Source organism: Panulirus ornatus, chromosome 73 (assembly GCF_036320965.1).
Source record: "Panulirus ornatus isolate Po-2019 chromosome 73, ASM3632096v1, whole genome shotgun sequence".
Lineage (NCBI taxonomy): Eukaryota > Metazoa > Arthropoda > Malacostraca > Decapoda > Palinuridae > Panulirus > Panulirus ornatus.
Genome location: NC_092296.1, coordinates 2,730,817 through 2,755,849, shown reverse-complemented (window position 1 = coordinate 2,755,849; position 25,033 = coordinate 2,730,817). Strand labels below are relative to the sequence as shown.

At 35.7% G+C, this 25,033-nt stretch overlaps 1 protein-coding gene across 8 annotated transcripts; it reads left to right on the top strand.

Annotated features, from left to right (window-relative positions):
- LOC139748227 (E3 ubiquitin-protein ligase RNF170-like) lies at positions 1-24,782 on the top strand. 8 transcript variants are annotated; one of them, XM_071661078.1, is made up of 7 exons: positions 1-103; positions 8,513-8,618; positions 16,219-16,286; positions 18,623-18,730; positions 19,722-19,795; positions 21,068-21,199; positions 21,499-24,782. In XM_071661078.1, the coding sequence occupies exons 1-7, from the start codon at positions 13-15 to the stop codon at positions 21,763-21,765; spliced, it is 846 nt and encodes a 281-aa protein (XP_071517179.1). In that variant the 5' UTR covers positions 1-12; the 3' UTR covers positions 21,766-24,782. The 8 variants fall into 8 exon arrangements, with proteins under 8 accessions (XP_071517179.1, XP_071517178.1, XP_071517176.1 ...); XM_071661077.1 differs by having other exon boundaries at positions 1-196; XM_071661075.1 differs by having other exon boundaries at positions 1-196; positions 8,495-8,618.
- The last annotated feature ends 251 nt before the right edge of the window (positions 24,783-25,033 follow it).

Genomic DNA, 25,033 nt, shown 5'->3' with positions numbered 1-25,033 from the left:
ACCTATTAGGCGATGATGATGATGACGTCTGGATTTGTTTACATTGTATCAGCTGAGGAGGACGGGGTCACGTCGTGCTGCTGTGACATCCCCCCACAACCAGGTGCTTCAGCCTTGGCCAGTCATTTGTTTGCGGGTGTGGGGGCACACAGCCGGGTGGAGACGTCATCAGTGCTTGTCATCCCGCCTGAAGTTGGTACTTGACTCTTAAATGTCGTAAAATGTCTCCCGAGTTTCAAATGTTTCGTGTCTTGGCGAAACTTTGTGGGTTATTTTTTTTCCCGCTCTCTGGTAGTCTAGCCGCATGGTTTGATACTTCTAAATTAGTTTGACTAAATTTGGCTTTCAGTGTGTCGCGTTTTGTAGTAAGTTTGTTGTAGATATATGGAAGATTACGGTCACTCATTACCTGGGGAAAACTTGTTGAGTTGGATAATTACGTGGACTTAGATCACGCTGGATGTAACTATGAGAATATCATTCATATAGTTTTGCTATGTTTGTTAACCTTATGAAGAGTATATTAAAACTAACTGAGACTCATGGGGTGGTTTCTTTTTATATATATTATATAGAGAACTGGGATTTTCTGAATTGCATGCAACTATCTGGCAACAATGGTTAGCCATGATTGATTATCTGTACAGATAATCATTATCTTCGCATGTAGATATGGCCTCTGATGATTTAGATAAACTGGAAAGTTCCAACATCCATCATGCTAAGACTTTCTAGGAAAAAAAAAAAAAAGGCAGTGAGCCCCTCCCTGTTAATGATTGAAAGAGACATTGGACAATATTGTAGGTTCTTGGATGAACTTACATCTCTTGGTTCTTGATCATTTAGAAATTTCAGACTACTCTCTGGTCCAGATACACTACCTTGATATATTTTTATCAAGCCTATGAAGGTCAGGGAAAAGTGGGCCAGATTAATGTGACAGCAGATGAAATACTTTTGAAATCAACAGAATGCATGAAGACTTGCTTAATTTCTTCTTGTAGCTGAGATTTATTTAACTTTAAATGTTATCTGAAAATTATTTGATTGATATGGTCTAATGTTTACATCCAGCTGTTTGAATTTGTGTGCATGCAAATACATTCCAGTGCATGAACATGTTCTCTATATTGCCAATACCATTGGGTGCAACATAGCACAGTAATCATGTTGATGTATTTTTACTTTGATATTAAAAAGTAACTTAAATGTTGGCTGAGAGGAGAATTTAGGCAATTTTAATTGTAAGTTCTTTTACTTTATACAAATGTCTCCCACTATTATGTTAACCTCTCATTTTACATACCATTATTACCCTCCCCATTATTATCAATTCCATTATCACGGAAAAAAGAATGCTCCTAATCATGCTCTTGTAATTATATCATTTTCTCCATACCATGCATTACCATTGTAACAAATCATATTCCACAGTAAGATTTTACTTGGTCTTAAGCTACATAGTTTCCTTGGGTGGGTCGAATAAGTAAAAGCAGACTTGGTAAGTTGGTTTACCTTGAAGATAGTGGCTTTTTTAAGAAATATACAGGTAATTTCTCAGGACTGTGGCAGTTTTAGCTTTAGTAATATTGAAATTCAGTGGGTTCATCAGTTATTTTAACTGTTACCCCTCGAATGATGACTTCAGAAAACTTTGGGGTGTCTTGTCATGTTGTGTTTCTTGGCAAATGTTAGCTTTAGTGATACTTTAAATTTGACTTACAGAAATTGTCATATGTACTTGACAGAAATGTTTCATATGCAGCATTTACTTTCAAGAATAATAGATTGTCTGAATGTTTTTCTATTCTTCCCTTTTATATATTACTTTTCACAAAAGATGCATAGTCCCTAGAAGTCTAATGTAATCAAGTATTTCCGAAAGTGACTTCAGCAGGTGGAGTTGTACTCTTGACTAATGATTCCATAGATATGCTTCTCATTTCTTATGTTAACTTTGCCACATTTGTAAAGTTAACATTTACTATGTTATGTATGGAAAAACCATAGATATATATGAAAAGATAACATGCCAACCCAGGAAACCTAACATCCTTTAAAGTGTTTGCTGCAAGTGGAAAAGTTTGATAACTTATGAAGCTATTATTCTTTTCAGTATTTTGAAATTGCTACAAACCTGAAGTAAAGAATTTTTAACTTGGAATACCTAAAAATTCAAAGGCTCCTTTCATTACCTCTGAGCTACTGCACATACATGAAACTTTCGAAAATTTTTGTGTTTGTAAGGGGAAATAGAAAACTAACTAAACTAAGATTAATCAATCTCGGGTAATGATAAACACTTCAGGTATGCTTGTCAACTGTAATTTACAATGGAAAACAATTTATTTTCATATGCGTGTCAATAAATGAAGAGTAGGTACCCATATAAAAAACTTTTGAAGATATTGGTTAGTCAACAGTTGGAAAGGAAGAGGGCTTTGAATTTGATGGAAACTACTTTACTAACGGACATGCAAAGAGAATTTTGAAACCCGGAAATTGAACAAAACCCAATGATGGTAAAGCTGTCAAAGCCTGCCTCATCATGGTAAGAACCTAGACCTTGAGGAATAGCTAGCACCACAGAGGAAAACAGTTATTTAGCCTTTTCATTTTTTTTATCGTTCATAGAAAAGGTAAACTTAAATTCGTCTTGGATATTTTTTTATCTTAAAACATCAGTCTTGTTGTAAAATGTCTATATTAGTGGCACTACCTAAGCAAATCATTGCCTTTTCTGCTAATAAAATCAAAAAGGTGCTAGTGCCATTTGTGATAAGCTTTCCAACCCTTTAAAGAGAACTTGGTGTATCTTAACATCTTGAAAAAAAACAGAAAAAATTGCATAAATTAGAAACCATAGTTAATCTAATCTTGGGTAGGAAGATTATGCAGTAAGTCCAGCAAAAGCAGTTTTCATATAGCTACATGATGTAACATGTATGAACACTATAAAAAGTAATGAAATTGTAATAGATTAAAATAACCCATACACATCGTCAATATACATGTTTGGAAATGCACTTATCTTTCACGTCTGGTTCAAAACGAAAACACAACTAAGAGCTTTACTCGTACACCCCATGCTGTACTTTGTCTTTTCAGTGAATTTTTTTCTTGTTTTCAAACTTATTTAAGATATCTCCAAATCTCAATAAATGCAGAAAATTTTTATCATTAAGCAATATACAAATAAGATGACACGAAAATGCACACATGATTATTTGTGTCTTTCCATACTTTGAAACTCTGCAGAGCATTTAAGACAAGTGTCTTTAGTATTATTCATGGTGCTTTGATGACATCACAAAGGGATGTATATTATGTATAATATAACATCTTTAGTAATTTATATTTTATCCATATTTTGATGTTTCTGGCATTGTTCCTGACACTCACGAAACAAGGTAATGGAATGCAGTGCTACACCTGTAATGTGAAAAGTAGGACAGACCTGTTTCCTGATTATAAGAACTTTATCTAACTTGTTTATCACACTGTTTTTGGCTGAATTAATTACAGTTTTCATGCTTAAGCTTTTTTCCAGAAGCTTTACTCATTTTTTTTTGTGAAAGCTATATAGAATTATGATATGCTTGTGGTTCCGTTTAATAAGCATATTTTTTAAGAATCAAAATGCCAGTTGGAAGTCTCATGTTCATAGATAATTTCTCTAATATATATACACTATTTAGTAAATCGTAATACCATCACCACTGTTATTGTGAGCTTTTTTAAGATGCTTACCACTGCATTCAAATGTTTACATTATTATAAAGTTGTGAAGCTGTTTTGCTTTTATTCCATGAATTTGTTTGTGTTTGCTTAATTATTTATTTTCTTTATAATCACCTTGGAACTAGTTTCTATGAAAGGTTATTGGTGTTGTCCAAGGCCTTTCTAAAGGCTTTTGCAGCTCAAGTTATACTACTACCATTGACAGTAGACTCCTTTGGAGTGAGAAGTTCTTTGACGAGACTGTACTCCCAGTGATACAGCCTTGTGGAAGCTGACTTTGAAGTTCTTTGACGAGACTGTACTCCCAGTGATACAGCCTTGTGGAAGCTGACTTTTCACTCATGGTATAACCTTGAGCAAGTATAGTCCAGTAACACTATAGACTGCTTTACAGTGTCATATTTGCCAAATTAATCCTTATACCAACATTGCTAGTTCAGGTTTTTGCAATGTGTACTACCACTATCATATAAATGTTTTTAATGGATATTTGAGTTCAGTGATGCAGGAAGGGAACCCTAGTGAAGTTGGGATGTATTGTATGGCCAGATGATGTACAGGAGAGGTTGGTATGCATTTCAAACCTTGGAATGCATCTGTAGCCTTAAAATTGAATATTTAGATATCTTTTTTAGCTTTGGACTTTTTTTTTAAAACATCAAAAGTTCACAAGCATAAGTTTTTTTTTTTCTTTGCATTCCCCATATCAAGACATTAGTACAGAAGTGTTAAATGTACTGTAATAAGGCACAGGGTTTAAATGAAGACTTCACACCTGTACATATTTTCGTAATTTTTGCCTGTGCTTTATGAAATTGAATGAACACTGGGAAATGAAAAATGTGTAGATATTTACTGCACTCTGCTTTGTGTAATTTTGATAAGCAGCCTCATGCTTTTAATCATGTGTAGTTATTCTAGTTTGGGCATTGTGCTTTCTTTTGTAACTTATCAATTTAGCCCATTGTTAATGTAATTTTGTTTACTATGTGTAGATTTTTCATAAGCGAAGATTAGTCCCATTCCTATAAAGCTTGATAATGTATTATATTTCTCTTCTGTTATAGTTTTGAATCATTATGAAATTGAAAACAGTGGCTAGCACATAAATTAATGATGAATAGTGCTGTTTTCATATAGTTTTAGATATGTTGCACACAAAGCCACAGAGCACTGTTCATGAAGATAACTTGTTACTTTTAATGAAAGACAGAAATTACTGTTATGAGAAGCTATTTACGTGTGCTCACTTTGCTGTTTTAATCCCTGACAAAAGCTGACAAATATTTTTCCATCTGCCCTCCCACTTGTATCTCATTTTGTCTGTCCATCCATATGTCAGTTATCAGCACTGTATTATTAGTTTGTAGATCCTTCTCACTGTGGGGAAAAGCTTGGTAAAACCTGTGCATGTTTGGTGAGTGCTTTTTTTTTTCAAACCTTTGTGCATGCTTTGCATTCAGATTTACATACATTATGTGAATGAGCATGTATCCATTCATCATTGGTCATAAACTTATCAAAACTCAATTTTTCTAATTTGTAGTCAGGACTTGTATATTTGCTGATTTGCCTCTATTACTGGTCAAAAGTTTAACTATTTCCCACAAGTGTGGACTACACACTTTACCTGTTTATAACAGTACTCAGCCAGTGAGCAAGGTTAATGAAAGAGCCTCTCTCTCTTTGGGTAATGAGTAGGAAATATCTTCGTCATAACATGGTTTATCCACCAATCTCCTTCTAGGGACAGCAACACCTTATGCAAACCACTTTTTGCCACCAACTTGGCTGTGGCTAAAGGGCCATGTCACAAATCCAGAGCCAGAATGTATCTGGATGAACACATTCACTCTGGTTATTTTCCACATCCTGCATGTAGTAAATCATCTAGTAAAGAAGTGAAAAATTAGCAGTGTATACTAACACTTCTTCAGAGAATAGATGTTTGTAAATGACTGGAGAAAGGTGAGAAGCATAATGATTTGACGAGAGAATACAGCATTGGTTGATCAACTGTATATGACAGTAAGGCTTAGAAGCAACTGCTGCTGAATGCCTTGCTGAATAAGAATTGGAAAAAGCTGTAGTTAAGGGACAGTCTAGCCACATCTAGATTAGATCAGTTTGACTTCAAACTATATCAGTGGTTCGGCATGAAGTGATGCAAAAGTGCACTAGTTTCAGGTCAACCCCTGATTAAAGTGGCTAAGATCTTTATAATCAGATTAACGTGACTGATTAATATGCAGTTTTTGATGGTTGTTTTATTTTGAGCTTTGCTACAGTACTAGAAGGCATGTTGTACTGCTTTTTTGTTAGCATTTGAAGCAGAACCCAAACATCTTTCAGATAGCTTGTCTGTAGTAGATGCTACATGCAGCACACACAACCTCCCGAGTCCTCTTTGAGGTGCTACTAGGTGTTGTAATGTTTAATACATTCTACTTCATTAATGGACATTATACTTCATAATGGTCATGGTGTTATCCATCCATCTGGACATTCAGTTAGTTGTGCATTTATAGAACATGCATTATGTATGATGAAGATGTTTATACAAATTTTAGCTTTGCATATACTTTTGCATCGGATTTATTTTATAGAGGGTTACAACAAAGATCATTGCCACATCTTATCGGTATTTTTTCCCATAAAATATTGAGCAGGAATGCTCTTCTGATTCGCATGTTCTCATGTCTGGCACTCCTTAAATCTGACTGATGCCAGATGGAAAAGCTTCTTCATTATTATATACATGAAATTCAAAACTTTCAACACTTCTTGCAAGGAAACATGTTAGTCACAATAAGTCTTAGCACTGTATTTGATATTACAAGTATGGTATCTTTCTTCCTTAGCAGCAATCCCAGTATGAATACTTCAGTGTTTCATATCCTCACAGACTGGCTTTTTTTTGTTATTTTCCACCTACAGCAGTGTACTGAATTGCCTTAAGGATGCCATAAGTTTCCTATCAACCTCATTGCCACATTTACTTAAGTCCTTTCTGTGAATCATCAGATGTTTTAGTACATAGGCAAATTTTGCTCCAAGTTTTCCTTTGTTTATAGTTACTGTTATCTTGTATCTGTTTATCAATTTTTAATATAGTGATCCTTGAAATTATAGATAGATCTCCAGACAAAATTCTTTGAGATTTTTTTTTTCTTTTTTAGGGTTCTCCTAGTTTGACTACGATTTGCATGTAATGTGTATAAAAATATATTCGACATGTAAATTTGTTGTTTTTGTTGGTGTACTTCTTCAGAATTCTTCCTTGTCTCCTCTTTTAACAAATGCAACTTAGAGTAAGGTAGAGATTGACCATTACATAGAGGAAGTGGAGGGGGTTAAACACTTTTTGGATGGCATAATAAGAGGAGGAGAAAAGGGAACATTCTTCAAATTCCCTACCCTTTAAGCAACCTGTTAACTATATGATTTCCCATATCATCTACTCTCGAGGTATCCATCCCTTACCCTCCTACTTCCAAAATACTTTCATCATAAAATAGCAAAGCAAGAACCAAAATGTCTTGCCTTTTAAAGAAGCTCTCCATTAAGGAGATTGAGTGTCAAGTATGGTGGCACTGCTGTTACTTTTCCTCCGCCGTTACCAAGAATGTGGTTCTACAAGACACTCTTTTGTGTGGCTTCCAGAGATCTACCAGACTTGACTGTTTCTTGGCTGAATAGACCACATTACCTGAAGGTCCTACTCTCAAGACTATCTAGCCCAGTTCCTTAAAATTGTCTTGTGTTTGCTTTTAATATAGCTCCAAAAGCAGTTGAATGCTTCTCCATGCCCTTTGAATATAATGTAACACAGACTACAGTCTAGGCTGTTTCTTTACTTAACTGAATCCTTTCAGGAATTACCAAAGGAGTTACAATTTTCTTTAGTGTAGATGCCTTTTAACTTTTTTTTTACCACAACCCCATAACCAGATAATATAGGATTCTTTTTCAGACAGTTTGAAATTGCTGCTTATAAATTTCTTGAGATTCCAGTAGGTTATCCTTCCTAACTCACGAGTCATCAACTATTTTTCACAGTAGTTTGTGCATTTCTCCTCCACTTGTGTATGATTTCATCTCCCTTGCATAGTAGCCAATCCTTTTTTGGAAAAAGAAAGTGAAGTTGATTTTTGTTCTTCGGGGAAGCCAGTGAGCAAGCCTCCGTTTTTCTGCCCTCCCCTCCATCCCCACTTTACTATCTCCTACATCCTGTTGTGTATTTTGAGATTTCCTGGAATGAGGTGAATGCAATCATCTGGATACATTATGGGTTTAGATTCTTGTTTTGGCTTATCAGCTTTGAGGGAAATGGTGGTGACCAATGGTTTGCATAAAGTGATCTTGCCTTTAAGGGCAGATATTACCTAATTATCATTCCAAAGGAAGCTGGGCTCTCATTTTTCTTCCATAGTGGCATCTCCTATAGGAAGATATAGATTTCATGAATTCAGAGTTGTTTTTCTTGTTTGGAACATGTTTGTGCCTTCAAGAGAACCCTTTTAGAAACATAGAGATAGGACCTATGTTTATACAATGAGTAGCTTCAGACTGTACAGAATGAGCTTTCATATGAATATTATTTTGCCGAACTGTATTACAGTGTTGCAAATGCATGTAACTTTGTTTTTCAGTTAAAAACATCAGCTGTACATCTTTTCATTTCACTGGTCAGCACCATTGATTGAAAATACAAAATACTTAGCACAAAGATGTACATAAATGCACTAAACAGGTATTTACATGGGCACAGAGTTCTTTTTGATGGAGGAAGGCACAGAAAGGAGCGAAAACCCAGTAGCAGGACTGCTTCTGTCATTGGGAACATCAGCAGCATTTATTGGAGCTGTTTTAGCAGGGTAAGTTAGAACTCGTACATATTCAGATAATTTGATGTAGGGAAAAGAATTTTGCAAAGTAAAATTTTCTCAGCTTTAAGGGTTTTTTGCCTTATCACTGTACATACTCACCCCCTATCATATACCAAGTGGATAAATATGGATAACTTTTAGAATTATGAGTGATTTTCTTTCCTACAGACAGAACCCTATGAGTACCTGTGAGAGCACTTGCATGGTGAGTGGGTTAAAATTCCTCTTCACCAACCAAAGTATGCTGTAGCTATCCATAAGGATTCTCTTCATTTTTGATGACCATAATACATCTGATACCATCTAATACTTCTCGATGGAGACATGATAGATTTACAGTAACCTGATCAAATTTATGAAATCGTGATAGTGGCAAGTTGGTGATAAGCTGACAGTGAACTTAATATCTTTTTTACCTTTCACTGTGTGAACGTGCTGACAGTTTCTAGCAGGTTTTTCACTTCGTGACCATAGGTTCTTGACTTAAGAAGTGTCAGATCTATATCATTTTTCTTTCATGAGTGTTACACATGCTTTAGAGCGTATAGAATAGGGCCATTCAAATATTTTACTAATCAGGATTCCCCTGTTTTTATACAGAGGTTCATGCTAATGTTTCTCTATCGGATTCTTTGGTTCACAATATCAGCCCCAAAGAACAAATGTTTTCAACTATCTTTCCTCAGTGGACTTTACAACACTTGGGTAGATGATCAAGATCAAAGGCTTGGTTGTCTCTTAATATAAGGTTTTCCCTTTTTAAGTTTACTTCCTTAGGTTTTTCTTAAGCTTCTTCCTCCTTCATGTGAATATGCTTTCTGATATACTTGAGACTCAGCACAAATGTGAAAGATATAGGCTATGTAGTATGAGTAAATCTGAGTTTGCACATATTTTTCCATCTCTTCTTTCCTTTTCATAAACATTTCTGAAATCCTGACAGTAACAGGCTTAATACACAGACTTTAAATGTTGGCGAGTGATGGAGTTTATAGTCAGCTTATCACCACCTTGACATCGTAGACCTAAGCAGGTTAGTGTTGCTTTTGGGTATCTGTATGAATTTCTGATTACCTCATAGTTATAACAGTAGTCAAAGTGAACCTTCATCCATTCATCCTATCTTCAGGGGGGGGGTATCCTCCACCATGCAAATGTTTCTTGATATTCATGGGTCTATACTTACAGTAGGTAAATAGTCATCCACACTTCAGTATGTACTTTTCTAAAGCTGGTAACATAATGTTGGTAGGTATAAATGACTGTATAGATGACTGTGAATGTTCTAAGTGTTTTTTATCTTGAACTTTTATTTTTTCACTTGGAAAATCAACTCTTGAGATCTTATTTGTGATATAGAAATCAAATTTCATTGTTGAAGCTAGTACTTGGTTATAGTATTTACTGGGAATTCAGGCAACATGTGGCTTATGTTATCACTGAGGTCTTAAAACTTGAGATTTGGAATTGATATCACACCAGTACGAATTTATACATAATTTTTGTAACCTAGAAGTTACAAGAATTCCTTACTTTTTTGTGTAACCTAGAAGTTACAAGAATTCCTTCCTTTTTTGTGCATCATTCAGCTTGCCTGAAGCTGGTAGAGTTCATAGTGCTGTATCCACAAGATACATTAAGGTTGCTCATCAGCTAATATGATCTTCCTGCTTAATAAACTTTGTTAACCTGCAACACATACTGACTTATTAGGTGTGGCTTTAAATGGGGATTGAATTTTATGAGAACATAATTTTCCTCATGCATAGATAATTTATTAGCTTAGCTTACTAATGCTTATCTGTTATGTAAGTTTACATCTATTTACACCCACTGAACATGTAACACCAGCAATAGAAGCAGACTGTAGTTATAAAGCATTATGCTCTCACTACAGTCATGTCGCATATACTCACCTGGGTATCCTGGTATTGGTTGCATTACTAGAAAAATTAGTAGCAGAATTTTGCTCTTTGCTACAGCTTACTTTGGGAACCTTCTTAAGGTATGAGGAAACATTGATGGGAATGGTAGAAAAAGATGTACAGGTACTGGTTTTGATCTTAAGATGCAGTATTAAGCATTCTGTATTACTGAATCCAAAGAAGTGAGGCACAGTAAGGTATGTCTTGGTGTAGAAATTGAGTTCCACAGTTTTGTTCTGCGATCAAGTTGCTGATTAGAAGCATCGAAGAGAACAAAGTTGGTTCAGATTTTATTGTTCATAATGTGTTGAGCTGGTTACAGGCTTCAATAAATACAAGGAAGGGTAAAATCCCAGAGAGCCAGGATGTATAATTCACAGATGTACTTGCATTCTTAAATACATTTGATAATGTGTATGGTAAAGTTGTTTACATGAATCTCAACCTTTACAAACAATGCTTCAGGGCCATGAAAACTTTTGCTCTAACTTTTCAAATGACCATATGACAGTCACAATGGTGAAGAGAAAGTTTTGGACTCGTGAAATTCTTGAAATGAGAAATTGGAGGAGCTATGGCTGATTCATGTGAGAAGCTGCAGAAGCTGGTAACTGAGTTTGGTAAGGTGTGTGAAAGAAGAAAGTTAAGAGTAAATGTGAATAAGAGCAAGGTAGTGCCAGGAAAAGACAACAAAGGCCCCATTCGCTCACACTCAGTCTCCAGCTGTCATGCAAAAATGCCCGAAACCACAGCTCCCTTTCCACATCCAGGCCCCACAGAACTTTCCATGGTTTACCCCAGACGCTTCACATGCCCTGATTCAATCCATTGACAGCACATTGACCCCGGTATACCACATCGATCCAATTCACTCTATTCCTTGCCCGCCTTTCACCCTCCTGCATGTTCAGGCCCCGATCACTCAAAATCTTTTTCACTCCATCTTTCCACCTCCAATTTGGTCTCCCACTTCTCTTCGTTCCCTCCACCTCCGACACATATATCCTCTTGGTCAATCTTTCCTCACTCATTCTCTCCATGTGCCCAAACCATTTCAAAACACCCTCTTCTGCTCTCTCAACCACGGTCTTTATATTTCCACACATCTCTCTTACCCTTACATTACTTACTCGATCAAACCACCTCACACCACATATTGTCCTCAAACATCTCATTTCCAGCACATCCACCCTCCTGCGCACAACTCTGTCTGTAGCCCACGCCTCGCAACCATACAACATCTTTGGAATCACTATTCCTTCAAACATAGCCATTTTTGCTTTCGGAGATAATGTTCTCGACTTCCACACATTCTTCAAGGCTCCCAGGATTTTCGCCCCCTCCCCCACCCTATGATTTACTTCCGCTTTTTTTTTTTCATACTATTCGCCATTTCTTGCATTAGCAAGGTAGCGTTAAGAACAGAGGACTGAGCCTTTGAGGGAATATCCTCACTCGGCCCCCTTCTCTGTTCTCTCCTTTGGAAAACTAAAAACGAGAGGGGAGGATTTCCAGCTCCCTGCTCCCTTCCCTTTTAGTTGCTTTCTACGACATGCACGGAGTATGTGGGAAGTTTTCTTTCTCCCCTATATTTTTTCTTTATATTATACTCTGTCGCTGTCTCCCGCGTTAGTGACGTAGCACAAGGAAACACACATCCACTCATGCACATATACATACCTATACATTTTAACGTATACATGTATATACATACACAGACATATACACATGCACATAATTCATACTTGCTGCCTTTATTCATTCCTGTTGCCACCCCGCCATGCATGAAACAGCATCTCCCCTCCCCTCACAAGGTAGGACTAGGAAAGGACAAAAGGCCACATTCGTTCTCACTCAGTCTCTAGCTGTCATGTGTAATGCACCAAAACCCCTGGGATGAGGGGATAGGGGACTGAAAATCCTCCTCTCTAGTTTTTACTTTTCCAAAAGAAGGAACAGAGGGGGGGGGGGGGGGGGGGGGGGGGGCAAGTGAAGATTTTCCCTCTCGAGCTCAGTCCTCTGTTCTTAATGCTACCTCACAAGTGCAGGAAGTGGCAAATATGTATGAAAAAATGAAAAAATGTATATATACTCTATATTCATTATGGCCTTTGTGTAGTGTTTGTATCAGAAATGATCACTTGATCATCCAGGGTTGCACTTTTGTTGAATTTTTCATCTTTAAGAGATGCTGACACAATTTGAAGTAGATGAGAACTGTGCGAGCCATGACTGATACCCAGTTGTGCCCTCTTTGTGATTTGGTGATTCTACATCAGTGACACCAAGAAATCTGAAAATGGACGATTTACATAGTATATGAAAAATTGTTCAACTTGACAGTTCATATCATAACTATACAGCTATAGCTCAGTCTTAGGCTCTTTTATCCATCATATGGAGTATAAACTACAGCTTTTTCCAGTCAGAACTGACTTGTTCCTACTTGTTGATCTGGGATGTGATAAGGTTTTAGATCCTAAAAGTACACATGCAGAATGTGTATGCATTCTAATTATGTAATATGAACAGAGTTGAAAATGTAAAGAATCATTTGTCGTATGTAGACTTTTTCAGGCATTTGTGAAAGATTGAATATATTTTTTTTTTTTCTAAATCTTAGATGTAGTTGATTGCTTGGGTATTATCAAGATGATTATATGCTAAGGGATGTTTTTTATCACTGAAATCCATGTTAATGCCACTTCATGAGATCAGCTTGGCTTTTTAAGAGCATGAAAAGACTAGCCCCTTTGGATACTATGTCATGTAAATATGTATGAGGTTCTACTGGGCTCTGGACAAAAAAAAAGAAAAACTAAGACACTTTTGGTCTGAGTAGTAGGCACTTAGTGATATATAGCAAGTTCTACATCCTACCCTTGTGGGTTTGGTACACATGCCAAGGCAACACAAAAATATCTGTGATGTGCATATTACTTCCATTATTATTTTGTTAATGCCACTTTGTCAGAGCACTTATGTAACTTAGATGTATGCAGCATCAAATGATAGATGATCTTTTGATTTATACTTTTTAATGCCTGGTTATGAACTAGAATTTCTTCATTATGGGTGTTCTCTTGGATAGGCTTTAGTACTTAGTTCACACAGGCCTTTAATGGGAGCATGATTTAAGCCATAGCATTACTTAAGAACTGAGGTATTAGATCTTTAGTGATGTGCTACCTTTTTCTTATTATAGGATTTTTGATGAAATAATCAAAACTTTTTAATATTACCAAGGATACAGGAAGTTACCAGAGGAATTGAATTTTACTCTTCTGAGTCATAATGCAATGCAGTAGATGCATGGCTCTTATGTCTGTTTCAGTACTGTTTATTGAGAGTAGATTAGTATTTGTCCCAAGACATCTATATCAACTGTATATTTTCATGCTTGATAATTTTGTAATTTTTTAAGTTGTGCTTATGAAGATTTATTTTTCTCTTGCATGTAAGAGGCAACAGAGGCTTCTTAGGACAACTTTGCTTTGCATCATTAATGGGCCAGTACATGGAGAACCCAAACAGGATGAATATGTTTCGATAAAGAAATATTTTGCCTTAGTGTTAGAAAGTTGTAGCATGACAAAAATACTTGCATAGATGTTTTGCTAAATTCTCATGTACCACAGGTGCCCCTATCCCCTGGACTTTGTCGCTAAAATTTTCTGCCCACAGTTATGTAACTCAGTCTTTGTATGTAGTTTCTGATGTACTGTTCATGCATGAAATACATGTACTTTATGGAACATAACTCACCTGAGATTGCAAAGCATATTCATTATACATTTTTTTGCAGAGTGATTTTACAGATATAGTCCATAGCCTTGGATTATTGATAGGGCTCTTGTTAGAAGTAAAGTGGCAGGAATCTTTTATAACATCTGTTAGTATTCACCACTGGAGTGTTTATTAAAGATAAGACTTGACCTGAAGTTTTTGATGGCATCCCAGACTGGAGCTTAGTGCCATGCTTATTTCTTGTCTTGTCTCCATTCGTCCTTTTATGAATTCACATCACTGTTGTATATAGGATTTTCCCTGAGCACTTCATTTACTGACCATCAATACACTTTCAGATGAAGATCAATAGTGATTGATTTATTTTTGTGAAGAATTAGGTATGTTTAAATATGATGTATGTTAAGTGAATGTCACTGGCTTTCACAAAGAAATGAGAATACTTTATTGTTAAAAGAAAGAGGGTTTTCATAGCAAGAGATAGGAAAAAGTAAATACGATAGGAAATAGTAAATACAATAAGAGAAAGTTTTAGAAAATCTGTGCAAATATGAACATGAAGACATGAGATACAAAAAATATACTTTATGTAATGGAATGATAGCATTGAGCTATTAGGGTGACTGTCTATCCCAGGGAATTGAATGTCCTTGTCTTCTGATGGCCCCAGGATTGGGGTTGGAGACCCCAGTTCTGCAGAATAAATGTCATTAAAAAGGAGCATGGTCATATGCACTCCTTGTGAATGAAGATGATGGGAAATGACAATACTGTACATAGATAAGAAAAACAGCAATATTTGACTAGTTGTGTAGGGATTTAGTGTGTGACATTCCAACAAGAGACACAGCACTGTGTACCTGAATTAGAAAGATAAAAGTACTGAAAGAAAGGTTAGTCCCCTAACATCTCCCATCAAAGGAATTCCCAGTTAGTCAATGAGTACATGGTCATCAGTTGGCAAACCCTTATGTGGGTATTATTTGTTTATTTTGGAATTGGCACTAAAACATTTAGGGGGTGGAAATTAAGACATTTATTAGATAGAAAGAATTGGGGTGATGCTATATATAGGAGAGCCACATGTTAATGGACTGAACCCGGCCATGTGAAATTGTTGGGGCAAACCGTGGATTTGTTTGTGAGGTATGGCTGTAGATGATACACTCAAGTGTTAGTAGAGATTAGGTATGTGCAAATGAAGTCATTTATCATGTGTTTCAAATGCTATCTCACAGAGGTGGCAAGACAGTCTGGTATAAGAAAAATGAAGAAAACACCTCCCTGTCCATACCCAGTCTGACACCGTGTACACTTAATAAAAGATTGAGAGCGGAAATATTGCATACACTTTAGAAGATCTAAATAGCAATGAATTTATATGAACAAGGTAACAAATAAATTTCTTAAGACATTTTGGAGGCTCTAAATCTCTGTGCATTCCTGTACCAGTGACCCAACATAACACTTTCTCATAACACACCAGCATGCTCCCTTTATGAATTCCTTCAGTTAGACTGTCACTTTATTATCCTTCAGGTTAATTTTGTAAAACTAGCATGTTATATGGAGGCTTTTGATTTTTATCTTTGAACCAAATTTAGGACTGTCATTTGAAGTTGAATGTGTTAACTGTGCTCCTTGCCATTATTGCTAGCTTTTCCTGCATGTTAGGGATATGCTACATTTTATGTGGATTTTTTTCCTTGTTGTTATTACCAAAACGTGTTACTAATAAACTTATCTTTACTCTAAGGTGGTTTGTATGTGTACCTACTACTATGTCTTTTTTATTTTAAATTCTTTCATATATCTGGTTTATAGTTCTTGTTTATTCACTGAGTTTCCTTGGTAAGATGATTTTGTTGAATTCATTTGATTGGACCATTCTTATTGATACCTAACTACTGACTCAGATTCCTTCTTGCAAAACTAAAACCTCCTGCCCAGAAGAAACACATCAGTGAGGAGACCTTGAGTTCAGGTAGGACAGTGGTATATGTTTGCTCTATGTGCATGTAGAGTCAGTAACATTTTGGAAAGGTTGTAAATTTTGTGAATTACTTCCATTTAATTTCCTTCATTTTTCAGAATAATTTTGCTGTAAGATTTTTATAAGGTTTTTTTAAATGATTTCATATTCTTAATATTTTCAAAGTTTTATCTGTTAACTGATCAAAAATGACTTGTGGCTCAATAATGATTATCATAAAAGAAAGAGACGGTATAACTTACAGCAGTAATATCCCCATTTTTTTTTTACTTCAAAGTAGTTTTTATATGTGACTTAAATGAAGAGCTTTCATTATAGTGAAACAAGAACCTCCAGTGAGGGTAGTTTATAGAAAAAGGATGTCTTTGAATAGAAACCAGTAAAAGGTTACTGATTCAGTTTTACATAAATAACCTTCAGACTTACAGTAAACTTAAGTAGCATTATCATATGGCCTTTGCTGATGTAATGTAGGAAGTAGAGGAAAAATTAGAGATGTCAATACTTTGTTTCAAAGATAATACCACAGTGCTATTCACACACAGTACTATGAATACGAGTTGCTAGTATTGTTCAAATGAAATTGTGGTGGAATGGAGAAGTCATTAGACATCATTATTGCTTTTATCACAGTGTTGACAAACAAATGTGACTTTTAATAGTAGTGTCAGCACCAATACTGATGGTGAGCAGTTCCTTCTATATAATATATATTCTTCCTCTGTATATTCAAAGTACCTTTTTTTATTAGAGTCAAGTAGCTTATGGATAACCTCTTCCACATACACAAAAAAAAGTCACTCTGCCTATCTATCTATCTATATCTCTGATGTCTGTTCCCTCAGGGAACTCCCATCAAGGGGTGGCCATGGCAAAAAATCTCCACTTATCCCTGTCCTTACATGCCTTCCTCGTATACACCATTCCACACATTCTTCCACCCTTTCTCTCCCTCCAGTATTCCTCCATTTTATTTGCCCATGTCACAGGTGGTCTTCCTCTTCCCCAAGTTCCTCGCACTCCTTCATCCCAGCAGTTCAACTAATCCCTTACTCAGTTCTTGTACCCTAACTTAAATGTATCCTCAGTATTGTTTGCTACCTACGTAATTCAAATACACTATGATTCTTCCTAGATTCTTTTTCTTTGCACACCATTTCAGCAGTAATTCTTGCACTTAATTTGCAGTTGCCATATGCAGTACCTCAAATCACTCTAAATTCTCACTGTGCCTACTATCATAACCTCAGATCTCCTTATCTGATAAATCTTTCTGCATGTTTTTCGTTAGTTATTTTCCAGCTCTGCTGATAAACGTGTAACAAAAACAAAGGTCAGAGCTTAAATCTAAATCTTGTTAATCTTGTTAGCATACTTATCAAATATTCTTAATGCTCAGAAATTGTACCCTGTAATCAGCTTAATAGATGTAGATTTAGCCTTGCAGTTGGACAAGGTTTGCAGAACAATACTGCCCATGTCTCAGCATGATCTGATGTTGCTGTTTAAAGATTCCTTAGTTTTCCTTAACCAGTCTTTCTGGAAATGTTCAGAGTCATGGCTAATGCAGACAGCATACAGAAATTTAAGTAGTTTATGATTGAGAATGTTCAAGAGCTGGGGTCCCACGAGTGTACTCTCATTGCAGGAGAAATTGGTAAATGCACACTTCCAGTTGAAGTAGGATAGTAGGAGAGGTACTAGCTAGATGGCCTTCAACATAGGAAGCATTAATAGAAAGACAGCAGATCATGGTGAAATGAGTAAAGAGCCAAGATTTATCGGAGGGGTTAGGTTCTTGGGAGGAACTAGTACTGCTACTGCCTGAGCCCTTCCTTTCATTAGCAGCAGAGACAGACCTCAAACACTGCTCTCACTGGTGTGTCTTCTAGCCCTTACACTAATGCATTGTTATCCATTGATGTAGTTATTTCATGCTCTCGTATTGACATAATCCCACTTAATGAGAAATAGTATAAGAACAAATATCTGACTGTGCATGATGTCAGTCGTCAAGCTTGCTTGTAGTATTGTAAGAACTTGTCAGTTTCAATGTTTTTTCAAACTCAAGTACCTATGATTTATATGGTGATTGTAGACTGTTTGAACTTAAGTACATACAGGTATACTGAATTATCATTTTATTTTTAGATGAATACAAGTATTTTGAAACTGACTTAAGTACATACAGGTATACTGAATTATCATTTTATTTTTAGATGAATACAAGTATTTTGAAACTGCTTTAATGTTTAGATTCTTTTTGATTGACTGTATTGTTGACATCTTTATTTTGCAGTGTTAAAATGAATTTTCTATTTTTTCAGAAGCAAGCATGGTTCGTGTGCGCAGATCAGCATCTGACAACGAATGTCCTATTTGTATGGATCTTGCAAAGTTTGCTGTGGAAACTAATTGTGGCCATATGTACTGTGGTAAGTGAGATTATTGCTTATACAAAATTAATTTTTTACTCATTATTGTCTTGATTAAGCACAGGAAATGTATTTGTAGATCTATTTGACGTTTAAAAAGTTTGTAGAACCTCTCAGGAGAATATGTTGTTTTGCTAAATATATCATAATTGCTTATTTCTCGCTAGATTTTTGGTTCTCTGCATGTAGAATGGTACTTCCCATCTGCATGTGTCCCCACCTTAAGGTTTGAACACGTGGATGGTGCAAATAGGCAGTGTCCAGTATCGTCAGAGAATTGAATATGTAAATATCACTCAAGTTTGAAGATAATGCATAATCAGGAGAAAGTCAATTTAAACAGAGATTGTAGATTAGTAAAGTTCTATAGATATGAATCGGTAGCATTTTTGTACATATTGTATGGTGCAGTACTATCAGTTGTTAAGAATGACTTCATATTTGTGGTTTAGTTATTTTTTTCATCTGTGAACTCACTAGTGTGTAGCAGTAGTATGCCAGTGTATATACTGGCTGTATCTCTAGTTACAAATGACCATGGTAATCATTTCATCTTGCTTTTATAAGTTGTTGGGAATAGCTTGTTGTCTTGATGAATACTTCATCACTGTAGTAACATGCTAATACTAACAGTTCATTCATTGGACTGTAATAATTATATAAGTGTTAAGAGCATGCCTTCATATATTACACTTTGATTATCTGCATATGTTGAGGCAGATAACATTGTTTATAAACATTGATTTAAGGATAATAAAGGATCATCATTCCCATCATATTTCCCACATTTCCAGTATGCTCTAGTTTTGGTTCACTGCACATGAAAGACAGAGAATGGATGTGAGTGCATTACACCATCTCTCCCAGTTCCTGGTGGTACTTTGGTAACATGGTAAATAGCCATACTTTTTCTTTTTTGAATAATAAATCATAAGCAAATACAATTCATCTCCACTTCTTGACTAATCATATATGATTTTTATCCTTCCAGCAAGTTGCATCATCCAGAATTGGAAAACAAATTTCACCATGTCACCAATGCCCTGTCCCTTTTGTCGTCAAGAGGTAGGTTTAGCTATTGTATTTGGACTGAGAATATTTTTCTGAACCCTTAAAATGGCATTTCAGAAATCCTTTTAATTTTTCACCCAGTCTGTTAATGGTGGTAAATATTAGTCACTGAGAGCATTGTTAAATAGATTTCCAGTTAAAGAAGTAGTAAAACCTAGGGGATAAAATGGAGTTATATTTATGAGAGGCAAGAAAAGAAAAAGATCACCCCAGAATATATTGGGAAAAAGTAGAAATGTTAAAATTGCATTTATATTTATGAAAGGTAAAGAATGAAAATATACCTAAGAATGTATTAGCAACGTTAGAAATTGGACAAGTCAGACTGATTTTTTTTACTAATTAGAAGGCATCCATCTTGGGAGACTGAGTACCTCATAGTGTATACCATTAGAATACAGCAGTTCTCTGTAAAGGTCCAAAATGCCACCTGTACTGTTTGACAAATTTTCGATAGATAAATCAAATGCATATTGCTAAAGAGTACTTGCAGATTTATTAGTACATCTGCACTGCTGAAATGGTTTATCATAATTTGATGTTATGGTGCATTATTACATGACAGCTAGAGACTGAGTGTGAACGAATGTGGCCTTTGTTGTCTTTTCCTAGCGCTACCTCACACACGAGGGGGAGGGGATTTTTATTTCATGTGTGGTGGGGTGGCGATGGGAATGAATAAAGGCAGCCAGTATGTATTATGTACATGTGTATATATGTATATGTCTGTGTGTATATGTATATATGTATACATTTGAGATGTATAGGTATGTATATTTGCGTGTGTGGATGTGTATGTATATACATGTGTATGTGGGTGGGTTGGGCCATTCTTTCGTCTGTTTTCTTGCACCACCTCGCTAACGCGGGAGACAGCGACAAAGAAAAATAAATAAGTAAATAAAAATCATTTATAAATGAATATGGAATATTATGCACTTTTAAGTGTACTCATATGGGAATTAGCCTCACCTCCAGGGTTCCCCATCTGACTAAGAAACAATTTATAAATGACATATACTGCCTTGAGTGGTTTGGTTTTAAGTTTTACAGCCTTCTGATATATTTCATTCAGTTAATTTCTAGCCATTAGTTTGGGATCATCAAATTGAAAATGCTCCTGCTTCCCACCCACTATAATCAGAGTTAAAGTGGAGAACAAGAAAAATTACAAAAAGATGTTGAGGAAAAAATTATAAACTGAATTTTTTCATTCTACTTTAAAGGAATTGATATGAAGAAATAAATTTATTTCCATCATTTCAGGTAACACTACTACTGCCATGCTTTTCAGAGGGTGAAACTAACACAACAGAAATTACAGAAATAGAGGAGAGGGAGCGTGTAATGGCTGACATAAAGCAATACAATCGCATGTACTCTGAACATCCTACATCTGTAAGTAAAGATTTGACTGTGGTACACATATTTTTTGACTTGGAAATCAGTTTAAGATACAGGCTTCCTACTGTGGGCTTTTTTTATTTGAAGTATTGTATAGAGGATATTAGCTCTGTTTTTCCAACATCATTAAATCTTTTATCTTTGAAAAATTTGTTAACACTACCATTCTGCTTTTCAATATCCATATTTAACGCAAGTCAAGATGTTTTCATAATTTCTCTTCATATCTCATTTTCAACTTTCTCGATTACACAAAAAGTAAATTTAAGAAAAAATAATTTTATTTCTTACAGTTTTACAGCCAACTACAAGACCTACCCACCATTTTACGTCACATCTGGGCAGAATTATTCACCTGGCGTGGCATTGAAATGTTATCAAGATTCAGGTTCCTAATTTGTGTCATCACTGCCTTTCTTTATGCTATAACACCCATTGACCTCATCCCAGAGGCCTTTTTGGGTCTTATTGGACTTATAGATGATGTTGTGGTAATAGTTTTCTTGCTGATACAGGTCAGTGTAGTGTACCGCACAGTGGTGGCAAACAGGGACTGGTAGGACAAGAATTTTTTAAGATGCAGTTTAAAAATCAAAAGTATTTAAAATGGAAAGAACATTGCTTAAAAAATGGACATGTGGATTTACGCAGTTGGAAAACAAAAATAAAAAGCTGTGTATGCTATAATCAAAACCAGGAAACACAGTAGCTGTTCTTTTCATGAGCATAAAAATCTGGAGGTATCATTACTGAAGGTGATTATAAAGTACTTATGTTCTTCAAGTAAAGATATTATTTCAATGAATATACTCGTGATATAGTAATTATCTGTAAGAAATATTCATTTATAATAAGAAGACTATGACCATCTGAGAATACTTAATCAGTGGAGGATTAAAAAATGTTTTACCCAAAAAAGGAAATAGGATGTACATTTAAGGATTTGCTCAGTTAGTAGATTAAAACAGTGCTTTACAAAAAAAAGAAATAGGATGTATCCTTGATTCACCTCCTTCAGCCTTTATACATATGAAGCCAGTTCATGTTTATTCACAGGAACTCGGCATCCATAAAGCAATCTTCCTTGGTCTGTGGCACTATGACTCACTGGGGTAATTTTTATGGCCAGCCACCGCCATCAGTCACTTACACATGCAGAACAGACCTGGTTATCATTGCAAACATCTACAAGCAGTTCTTCGCTATTGCTTCTGGTCTTCATAGGTATCTCATCACTACCCTTTTCTTTTATCTATGTTTGAGACATAATTTGTAATTACTGACTGGTATTTTTGGAACTAGTAGAAAGACACCACAAGCATCAGCTACCAAAGGATAGCAGCCATAGACTTTTGATCAGTCATCATTTCAGTTTTTGTCTTTATTTATCTTATTGTAATGTTTACAGAGTATATTAGACTTATGATTTATACATATTAAAAGTTTTATCAAGGGTATTGGGTATGGAACTTATATTGGATGCTTGAACATGAAAATATATTAAATTCTTTATGTTGTTAATGACAGTAACCACTGCAGCATGGAATGGGGCCTTGATTTTCAAAACATCAAACCCTTGCTATTGATCTTTTGATTGACTTTTACTTCAAATAAGAGAGCTTTATAATCCTTTATTATCAGTATGGCAGGTAGATAGACCCTATGCAATGATACGAAAGGGGAACGAAGTTGAGTTGTCTCTCCAGAGGTAGTTCTTGTAGTGTCTTATGATAATTGTTTCTATACAAAACCTCTGTAGGAACTTTATTTCTTCATTATGCAGAACCCTAGTTTTTGTTGGTGTTTTGCTCAACTTTTGCATAGGTCATCTCTTAACCCTGTCATTGGTGGAAGGCAAATGTGGCGTTCAGATGGTCCAAAACTGCAGCCTTATTATCAATAAGGGTAAGTACCTTTTTTATTTTAAAGTACTTCCTCTTTCTTGTGGGTTTGCTTTCATAACTGTCTTTAGATGAGGAATATAGTTTTTGAAGGTTGAAAAAACATTTTTCTATCATAGACTGCCCTGTAAGGATCCTTTTGATTTCCCTGCCCTTCTTTTCCTCTTTCCTTTTATGAAAAACTGTTTCTTGACTCCTGACAGTAACAGGCCCAAGTCACTGACTCCAGTGGTCAGTGAATGATAGTGACAGCTGCCACTTAGCTATAATTCGCTTTATCATGCCGTTACATATGAGGTCAGGTTGCTATGTGGGTGATGAGTGCTCATGAATGAGTATCAACCAGTTTCTCAGTGGTTAAAGGAGGATGTTTTCATTGACACACCTTATTTAGGAGGGTAAAATGATATCTTGATCCCCAACCAAGCAAATTTCTTACAGATGCTCATAGACATCTGCCTATGGCAGATAAATGTATTTTGTCTACTAAAATGTAAATTTCTAAGAGGATGTCCAGATTTTTATTGCTACTCCACAGTCTAAAGCTGAGGCTCGTACTATAACTTTGATTTCATATAAGTCGAGGTGTTATATTAACAAAACTAGGGTAATCAGGAAAAAATCATGATTTCATTGTTAATTGATCATCTTATATGTTTGACCTTCCGAGAACTTGTTTTTAGATATAATTTTTCCCAAGATTTTGAGCATGATTTCCATTATTTTTGTTTTTCTGACACATTTAAAGCTTCACAATTAAGTCCTGTTGCTAAGTGTGCTTCTCCTCAAGTGTATTTTGCATAAATTTTGACATGGTTATTTTCATTATATAGTAGTGGTAATTTTTTCATTCTTGTGGTGCTTGATAATTTAAAATTTTTTGTTTTACATATCTCGGATCACATACAGGAGCCATAAGAATATCTGCTTTGCTGGCCATACGTATGTTAGAATCTCTGTATACTAAGGAAGTATTTCAAATCTGCCTTAAGGGTAGATTATGTGCCTTTTGTAAGATAACGAGACCTGTTGCTTGCCTCCTTGACCTCAGAACACAAAGCTTTGATGTCATTTGCATCAAAATTTGTCACTGAACTTGCAGTTTTTGTTTTTTCATCTGCTGATAACCTACTCTTAATGATTTTGTTAATTCTTAAACAATCTCACTTCATATGGCATGCATGTGCTGTCCTCTCATGCCATTGCTAAGGTTGTTTAGCTGAAGACTTCAGTGTACACTGTAAAGAGTGACTGAGTTCCCCTCCCATTGTTAGTGAGATAAGTGTTCTTTCTCATTGCGTGATACCTCCATGTGTGCAGAATACGTAACTGGTCATTGCTGAAGGTATGTAGGAAAATACATGCTTCTTTTATTGGGAGCGTCTCCTTTAAATCCATGGCTTGATCATTTCTGTTCAGAATCCACATAAACAAGGGACTTGGCGTGTCAAGCAGTTGTTGCCCTTTTACCCATTTACCCGTGTCTTTTTATTTTAAACTGGTTGCATTACCAGTCATGTACAATATTTTTAAGGAAGAAAAACCAGATTTTTACTTTTCTAGTACTTTACACCCATGACTGGTGCAGTTTTCTTGAAAAATGCTGATAACATGCTTAGGAAACAAACAGCTACAATAATCCATTTACTTTTATACAATACAGTTGTTGCATTAAACGTCTTTTTCATTTTACCCCCTTAGCGAGGTAGTGTCAAGAACTAATGGCCTCGCTTGCTCACATCCACATGTATAATGTACTGAAACCAGAGAATCCATCCACAGCCAAGCCCTCACACTTTCTTGTGGTGTCCCCTAACCACTTATGTGCCCTGGTTCCAGTCATCTGCTGTATTGCCTTGGCATGACTCCAAGTCATTAGTAGGTGAGCCAAAAAGCACAAGTACCTCCTTAGAATAAGTTTTTATAA